At 57.3% G+C, this 8,437-nt stretch overlaps 1 protein-coding gene across 1 annotated transcript; it reads right to left on the reverse strand.

The window, feature by feature from the left end:
* Positions 1-52: 52 nt before the first annotated feature.
* Positions 53-7,373, reverse strand: FAAH2 (fatty acid amide hydrolase 2). Its single transcript, XM_040084122.1, has 11 exons — positions 7,176-7,373; positions 6,987-7,069; positions 6,552-6,685; positions 6,085-6,294; positions 5,566-5,685; positions 4,966-5,101; positions 4,049-4,166; positions 3,590-3,709; positions 2,592-2,703; positions 1,745-1,939; positions 53-1,075 (listed from the first exon to the last, which is right to left on the reverse strand). The coding sequence occupies exons 1-11, from the start codon at positions 7,371-7,373 to the stop codon at positions 900-902; spliced, it is 1,602 nt and encodes a 533-aa protein (XP_039940056.1). The 3' UTR covers positions 53-899.
* Positions 7,374-8,437: the final 1,064 nt, after the last annotated feature.

The raw sequence follows: 8,437 nt of genomic DNA on the forward strand, positions 1-8,437 counted from the left end.
CTGGTAGAGATGGGAGGGAGACAGACATAAGGAAAATGACACACAGCCGCAGTAGACTGGACAGGCTCTTTAATACCTCCTTCAATGAGAACACTTTGTGCTTGCTGCCTGCTCAGATGAACCACCCACACTGCTGCCCACAGCCACTCCGGGGGCAGAGGCCAGGCAGCTCAGCAGGGCATGGAGCAGGGGACACCAGACAGGCAGGATGCTCATGCCCCAGAGAGAAGGGGAAGACACAAGCAGGAGATGCTTCAGCCAGTGCTGAAATGCTCTCAGCTGTGCCTGACAGCTGCACAGACTAGAGCCCAGCACTCACCACCCCACAAAACACTGTTGGCAAGGCCGGCCTATGGCTCCTCCAGCTCCCTCTCCCTTTTTGGTCAGAGGGTGGTAGGAAGCCTGCAGGAGCTTATGAGGACTGTGGGGGCTGGCAAGCCTGGGTGCAGCAGACACAGTCCAGCCCTGTGGGTAGGGTCAGGCCAAGGAGGACCCCCATGGGCCCAGGCAGCCCCAAGGGGTGCTGCACAGCTGTCCCCAGCAGTCTGGAAGCACGTCCTCTGCCCAGCTCTTACTGTTTTGAAAGCAGAAGGGTTACAGAGCTAGCCAGCTTCACAGTCTGGAAAAGGTGGGTGGATGCCCACTGCAGGCAGGATGCAGGCAGGACATCCTCAGACTGTAGTACTGGGGCTCCTGAGGGGTTTGGGAAAGGCAGGTCTCTCCCTGACAGAGGATGCCACAGGGATGAGGACTCCAGTGGCAATGGCCCAGCTGTTCCTAGGCTGGAGGCACCACCAGCCACTCCCAGCAGGGCACAGGGAAATGCAGAGCGAGCAGGCAGTGCCGTGATGGGATTAAGCATCAGCACTTGTCACCGCCTCTGTCCCCGCATCCCAAGGTTAAACTTTCCCTGGTAAAACCCATCCTCCAAAGGCTTTCTCCAGGTACCGAGCCACTGCCAGCGTCAAGTGGTCGTTGTAGGCGGCTGCCACCAGCTGGATGCCCAGTGGCAGCCCCTCGCTGCCCAGCCCCAGTGGGCACTGTGTCACCGGCAGGCCCAGGACATTGAAGATGGCTGCAAGAGAGAAGGTTGGATGGATCAGAGTGAGCACAACGACTGGGATACATCAGTGCCTGTCTCTCCCACCCTGGGCAGGCAGCTCTGCCATACACAGCACCAAGATCCTGGGAGCTGGTGCTTCATGCAGAACAGAGACATGGTGACAACAGACATCACTGGCCAGAGATTCCCAGTGCCCAAAGCACCCATTAGGGATGACACCTACCGTGGGCATGCCAAATTTGGGGCATTCTTGCCTCAGGCACCAGCAACTCCAAAGCCAGACAGCACTGACGCTGGCACTGAGGTGTTCAGACCACATGGGAACCACAAAGGGAGCCCCAGGCTGTACCCCAAGAGATGGCAGAGCTCAGGTTCCTACTAAACTGTTACAGCAGCAGCTGTAACCCCTCTGGAGCACAGAGGCCCTCAGTATCACACATAAAGTCAGTCCTGCCCTGCTGTGGACAGGGACCTTCAGCAAAAGGTAAAAGATGCCACACAGTCTGAAGCATGACAACCCTCGCCCCACTCTCTGGAGCAGCAAGATGCCTCTCTTTGCTGCATAGCCCACCATCAGCAATGCAAACACTCTGAGTAAAATACCCCAGCTGCCAGCCCACACTACTATCAGGGGGATACCATCTTGGCAGCCCTACCTGCAACACCACAGAAGCTGCTCACCTGTGTAGGCAAAATTGAAGGGCATACAGATGGGGGAGTGGTGCTTGGGGGCGATGGTGGGGTGCGAGGGGTAGAGGAGCACCCCGTCTGACCCCAGCAGTGCCTCCATCTCCTCCTGTAGGCTCTTCCCCATGCTCACCAGCTTGGCCTTCCCACTGAGGTTAAGGTTCACCAGCTTCTCTGTTAGTCCCAGGGCTACAGCAAACAGCAGAAATGGGGACAAGAGCGAGTGAGAGGACTGTGGACTATGTGGGGCAGAAACACTTTGCCCAGACACATGCAACATCCCCTGCTTCTGAGGTGGCCCCCCCAAGTACCCCTCCCTGCCAGTAGCCACAGCAGACTGCCCTTAGCACAGCTTTGTGGGCAACATCGCCCCAGCCCTGCCAAGGGAAAAGCATTCAGCCTGCCTTTTCCTTCCAGTTCTTCCAGCCAGCGGGGGTGAGCAGAACTGGCAGAATGACCCCAGCACACATCAGACAGCAGCATGACTGCGTTAATTAGGGTTCTCTAGTACCTGCTACTATGAAACAAGATTGGTGCAGACCCTGATTGTTCCCTTTGAGCCCCCAGCAGTTCTGGCAGGGTTCACAGCAGGAGTGAACCCTGCCCCCAAGCTCCATCATTCTTCACTTCTTCCCCCAAGATGCCCACTCCCATTTATCAAAGATCCACTCTCCTGAGCTTGCATGTGACTCAAAGAGAGAGTCATTACAAAATTAGGCTGAAGCTGCTCAGTGCAAACTCCAAGTTCCTTCACTGGGCATTGGAAGGGTAATATCTGCATTTAACAACTTGCCCAACCCACCACTGCCTCTGCACTTCCCGGGGCCCCTGCCAGCATTACCGATAGCTGGGAGAGTGTGAGAAGACATCCCCACAAGCCACTTCAGCAGCTCCCACAGCGGCCACACTGGCTTCCCGTGATCCCCCAGCAGGTCCGTGAATCTTTGTGCCTCCTGTAACACACCCACTTCCCACATCAGCATAGCCAACATGCAGCAGGGAGGCACAGGCTTGCAAGGGACAGTGAAATTCCAGTTGTCCCATTATCCCAGAGGCGCTCCCACTTTCACTCAGGAGGTGCCCATGAGGAGGGCTCCACAGCTCTGACACTGATCCAGGACAGCAGCAGGAGTATCTTTCCCTGCCAGAGACAGCAGGGAGAAGGGAGAGTCCCCCAAAGCAGCACCCAACTGATACGATGCAAGGGATAATGTCCCAGAGGCATTTCCTTCTGTGATACGACCGTGGGACCTGGAAGAAGGAGGCAGAGGAACCAGACAAACCCTCCTTAGTGTGGTGGGGCTGGGCTGTTTCATCACTGCCTCTGTGCCAGGAATGCACAAGCTATGACACTCCCAGAAGTTTATTTTATTACAAAATACTTTCCTGCATGCAGAGAGCCTAGCACAGCAGCTGCAATTCCAGGGAAAAATAACATAAGCAGGTCTCCTGCTGGAAAGCTGCTAGTTCCCTGCCTGTCCTGGCATCCCAAGGGGTGTTAGTCCCAGCCTATAGGTCAGGAGACGCAGCATGGGGCAAAGAGCAAGGCAGGATGCCCCCTGCTTGGCTGATTTACCAACCTGCATGGAAAAGGTCAATGTGCCAAAACAACCTCCCCCTCCCTATTACCACATTGCTCCTCTGCTCAGAGCCATGGGCTCAACCCTCGGGACAGCAAGGAAGAAGGGGCTGTGCAACTTTAGGAAGAGATCAAAGAAGGATTGAGGGGGCAAATGGAGCAGGAAAAGCCCTCACGTAGGTTTGAGAAGCCTCTCCACAGCTGGCCCCAAACAGCTGATGCCTCCAAAGTTGTGCCTTTGCCAACTCACTCTGACACACCTGCCCTTTGCTGTCCTGAGATGACATCATGGCTGACCAGATCTGGAAAGAATACTTCATCTTGTGGATTGCCACACGCTGAACCCGGACCCCGAGGTCACTTTCAAGGTGCTCCACCACCTGAAGGGAAGAGCAAGGACAGGTTTGTTTCCACAAAAATGCGATGCACTGCCATCAGCCTGTGCAAACTGCAGAGAAGAGGGTAAGGGGGCCTACTCGCAAGATGTTCCCCCTTGTGTCCTCTTTAGCCCTAAAGAAGAAAAAGCTCTTTCCACTTTTTAACGCCTGAAAGCCCAGGACTGGGATGCAAGGCTGCCTCCCCAGCCCTGCATCCCACCAGTCCCTGCAGGAGCCATACACAAAGCAGTTCTTTTCCCTCCCTGGGGCTCCTTTGACTGGTCTCCCTAGCTTTTATCTTCAGGCTCAACCTAGTGAGTACCATCCTCTACTGCCTCCTACCTTCTTTTGGGCCTGCAAGATCTCCTTGTCCACAGGTGATACAAAAATGGACCCGCCGTCATGATCCATGCAGTGGAATTTGATTTTCTCCAGTGACACCTTCTCATTCAGTTTCAGCCTGGGAAAGGAATGGTGCTTTGTCACAAATCCATCCCCAGCTCCTCTGCAGCTGCTAGAGGTTCTCACACGCTTGTAATATGTCCCCAGGAGACCCTGCTCTGTCCCCCAGAGTGGCAAGGTCAGACCCTAAAGTCACACAGACACCTACTGCCCACAATACAACCAGCTGCTTAACCGCCCCCTCAGTCCCAGCAAGTTTCTGTTGGGAAAGTTCTCATCTCTCCAGAAGCACCTTGTGATTACAAACCCTGGCTGCAGCCAAGGCTGTGATTGCACAAGAGCCAGGGAAAAAGCGAAATGGTAATGGAGAGAGCAACTGTGTGCAAGCTGTGGCAAAAAGGAGGGCTGCGCCACGTGCCCCATCTCTGACCTGCTCCTCACTGGCACACAGCACAGTTGCACTTGGTTGCATGGACCAAGAACTGAAGGAACTGAACTGGCCATGGTATGGGATGGAAAACTTCTCATTCAACAACAGGAAAAAGGTCCTGTAATACCCAGGAGCAAAGCCAGCCCTGGAGGGCAGGGGTGTGTGGGACAGAGCTGGGAAGCAGCTCACTGGTGAAGGGGGATCTATCAGTCTGTCCATGGCTGCCAGTTCCTGGGAGCATGGGGGTGGGTGGGAAGGGCAGTCCCAGCAGCCAAGGTCCTACTGAAGCCAGCAGCAGAGGAAGGAAATCAGTAACAAGCAAACTGGGTGGGCTCCAGACTTGTCTTGTACAAAGGACTAATATATTGTGAGGACCAGAGAGCTGCCAACTCCAGCTCAGCAGCTGGGAGCAGTGGGAACAACTCACTTGCTGACCCCAGGACCGGCCATGACTCTCAACACAGGCTCCAGGTCCTCTGCGTAGCGGCACATGGGCCCCGTGCACAGGTAGCTGGTCCGCACCCCGTGAGCATCTGGGAACTGGCCGTCATTGGGCACCACCCCTGAGAGCAAAGATGTTAGATACTACCCCGAGTATTGCCTCCAGGTGGGGACAGCCCTGCTGGGGGTCTTTGGATGTGGGGAGATTGCACACCCCACAAGTGCTGATTGCAAGGTGCGTGGGGTGAGGAAGGGAAGAAAAGCACCCAGTCAGGACACTGAAAGCCAGAGAAACATTTGAGCAGATCCCAACCTTGTGAAAATATCCCTTGCTGAGGATGCAATACTGGGTAAACCCCCGCCTGTCTCCCACATGCCTGGCATTCTGCCACCAAAAGCTTCCCAAAATGCCAATCCCAGCTGGCGCTCCCTCAACAGGCTTGTCCCATGCAAAGGGTTACCTGACTCCTTACAGCAATCCCACTAGCACAGGGGTGTCCTGAAGGGGTTCATCCCTCAGCCCCTATTCCACCTCATGGCATTTCTGCTGGTGGGGAAGAGGAGGAGACCCCAGCACCCACCTTACCTGTTGTGGGTTTATGGCCAAAGACTCCATTGAAGAAGGCGGGCATCCGGATGCTTCCGCCGATGTCAGAGCCCACACCTATGACTGAGCAGGCAGCTGCCAGGACACTGCCCTCCCCACCTGCACAGGAGAAAACATGGCAAAGCCCCACAGATTTATGGTGCAAATCCTCCAGCAAAGCAGGAACATCTCACAATGAGGGTGGGGGCCTAAAAAGCAAGAGGGGTAGGGGGCACCTGGGCTTCAGTGATGGCTGGGGAACAGCTGGGGAATGTGGGCCAAAGGGATTTTCCTGCCAAAGTACAATAGAGCAAACTGAAGCAATGCCGGATGAAACACTCAGAAGAGTCAAAGCAGGCAGACCTCCCAATAGCCTGCAGCAGTGTCCAGGAAAGAGGCCATAAGCTCTGCAAGAGCCCAGGGACACATTAATAGCTACATGCAGAGACTGGGAACTCTTCCCCTGTTGCATTTTAACCTGCCACTCGTGCAGGACTGTGCTGAGGTGCTGGGGTTCACCTGAGCTGCCGCCCACAATCCTCTGCAGGTCGTAAGGGTTGTTGGTCCGCCCGTAGACCCTGTTGCTGGACTCGTACCACATGCAGAGCTCGCTGCAGTTGGTGACACCCAGTGGGATGGCACCCGCCTGCTTCAGCCGTGACACCACTGTGGCATCTGAGGTGGCGATCACGTTGCGGCGGTTGACCAAGCCAGAGGTGTTGGGCATCCCTGTGGTGCCAAGGTCAAAAGGAGGCAGGCATCAGAGACAGTGCCCTGAGATGACTCAGGGCTGCAGGAAGCAGGTTCCCAGTGAGAGCTGCTCCTCTGAGGCACCACAAGCTCTGCAGCACCTATGTGCTACAAGTGAATACAAATGCGGAAGTCTGGGCAGAGCTTGGTGCAAACTTCCCTCCAAGTACCTGCCACAGCCACCCACCACTCTGGGGAGCACATCAAGACCTGCAGAGACACAAAGATAAACCCACCGTAGAGAGAAAAGGCCTCCTTAACGGTGATGGGAACTCCCAACAAGGGGAACTTCTCCTCCAGGCAGTCATCGCCAGGACCCTCTGAAAGCAGCTTATCGACCTGCCTGGCTTCCTGCAGGGCCTCCTCAAACCTGCAACAAAGCATCCGGCGATGTTCTGACGCTGGATCAGAGAGGAGTGGGGTCCCCGTAGGGCGGGCGGACCCCGAGTGCGGCAGGAGCCTGTGAGGGGAACTGAGACTGTCTGGTGTTTGCCGGAGCCGGGAGCGGCATCTCGGCCGAGCCGCCGCCGGGGGCTCAGCGCGGTGCTGCCGCGGCGGCGGCGCGGTGATCCCCGCGCCCTTGGCGCGGTGCAGCGGCCCGGCCTGGGGCCCGAAGGGAGGCAGGTGGGAAGCCACTCTCTCCTCGAGCGTGCCCTCAACCCCCAGCTCACCTGTCCTTAACCACGGCATTGATGAGGGGATTCACCTCCTTGATCCTCTCCACGTACGCCTCCACCACCTCGATGCACGTCACCTGGAGACAGGGCAAGCGGGACCCGCCGTGAGGCGCGGGCGCCGTGCGGGCCGGGCCCCGCTGCCCCCGCTGCCCCCGCTCCCCCTCCCCGGGGCGCAGGTGGTACCTGCCGCGCCCGGAGCAGCTGCGCGAGGCGCCGCGCGGGCAGCAGCAGCAGCGCGCGCCGCGGCGGCGGGACGGCGCGCGGGCCGGTGCGCGCGGAGCCGGCGCGCGGCGGCGGCAGCAGCGCGAGCAGCGCGAGGCAGGCGCGCGAGAGCAGCCGCAGCAGCAGCGCGAGACAGCGCTCCGCGCGCGACAGCGCCATAGCGGCACCGCGCGCGACGCCCCCGCCTGACGCGGAAGTGACGTCAGGGCGACGTACCGCCCGCCTTGTCTCCGCGACCGTCCCGCCGCGGCCTGCGCTGAGGCCCGTCCCGCCGCCGCCCGCGCAGGGGCCTCAGCAGCCCGCACCTCCCCGGGAACGCCGCTGCGTCCGCGAGGGAGGGGCGAAAAGCGGCCTCGCCCACCTTTTGTTTCGCTGCGCGGCGCACAGGCCCGCTCTGCCCGCCCCGGGCCGGCCCGCTTCTCTGCTCCGGGACAAAGGCGATGGCTCGGGGGCGCACACGGTAGGCGAGCTGTGCTCGCGCGAGGTGACAGCGGCCATCCCGATGTGCGGCGTGTGCGGGTTAGCGAAACGCGCCCCGGGGACGGGCTGTGCTGACAGCCTCACCTGGACGGGTGCGGTGGCAGCCTGAGGCGCCGGGCTGAGCCCAGCAGCCGCAGTGCCTCTGAACTGCCCGCGAGAACGTTCCGTGCCGGGCTGTGAAGGAGATGCTTAACCTTTCCTGCAGAGGAAAAAGCCTGTTCTTTTGATCAGACTTTGCACACGAGCGCTCTATTGGGCGTTATGTAACTATGGGACATAGAACGATCAGTTTAAGGCTGACATCAAATTATAGTGATCTTTTGCATTAAAAACACAGAGCCTCATTCTCGAGCTTTTCCCTTAATAATACAGCTATTACCACACTTATTTTTAAATATACTCTGAGGTGTTCAGGTGCTTGATTATGGAAACAGGAAGAGCACTGTATAATCCTCAACCCTCAGGGCAAAAGAATTGGTAATGCTGGAGAAAATAGTGTCTTTTAAAGCAAGGATTTAAGCAGCACGTGAGCAGGCCTTACTGCATCTCTTCCCTTTCACATAGTTGGCTATGTAGCAAGGCTACAAAGGGATACATTTCTTGTGAAAATCCTTTTTGACTGTAGAGTCAACATGTTAGCATTTATAGAACAGTCTGCAGCACACACGACCCTAGAAGGCCATCGGCCATCCTCTGTCCCCAAAACCTAAGCTGACATCAAAGTCATCTTGATAATAGTTCCT

Source organism: Hirundo rustica, chromosome 21 (assembly GCF_015227805.2).
Source record: "Hirundo rustica isolate bHirRus1 chromosome 21, bHirRus1.pri.v3, whole genome shotgun sequence".
Classification (NCBI taxonomy): Eukaryota; Metazoa; Chordata; class Aves; order Passeriformes; family Hirundinidae; genus Hirundo; species Hirundo rustica.

What these genes read in the sequence shown, in the direction of transcription:
- FAAH2 (XM_040084122.1), bottom strand. Translation starts at nt 7,373, where the DNA reads ATGGCGCTGTCGCGCGCGGAGCGCTGTCTCGCGCTGCTGCTGCGGCTG. An exon ending in AGCTGCTCCGGGCGCGGCAG is followed by an intron (nt 7,070 to 7,175) that starts GTACCACCTGCG and finishes CCCTGTCTCCAG; the next exon opens with GTGACGTGCATCGAGGTGGT. An exon ending in TCACACTCTCCCAGCTATCG is followed by an intron (nt 1,940 to 2,591) that starts GTAATGCTGGCA and finishes TGTTTGCTGTAG; the next exon opens with CCCTGGGACTAACAGAGAAG.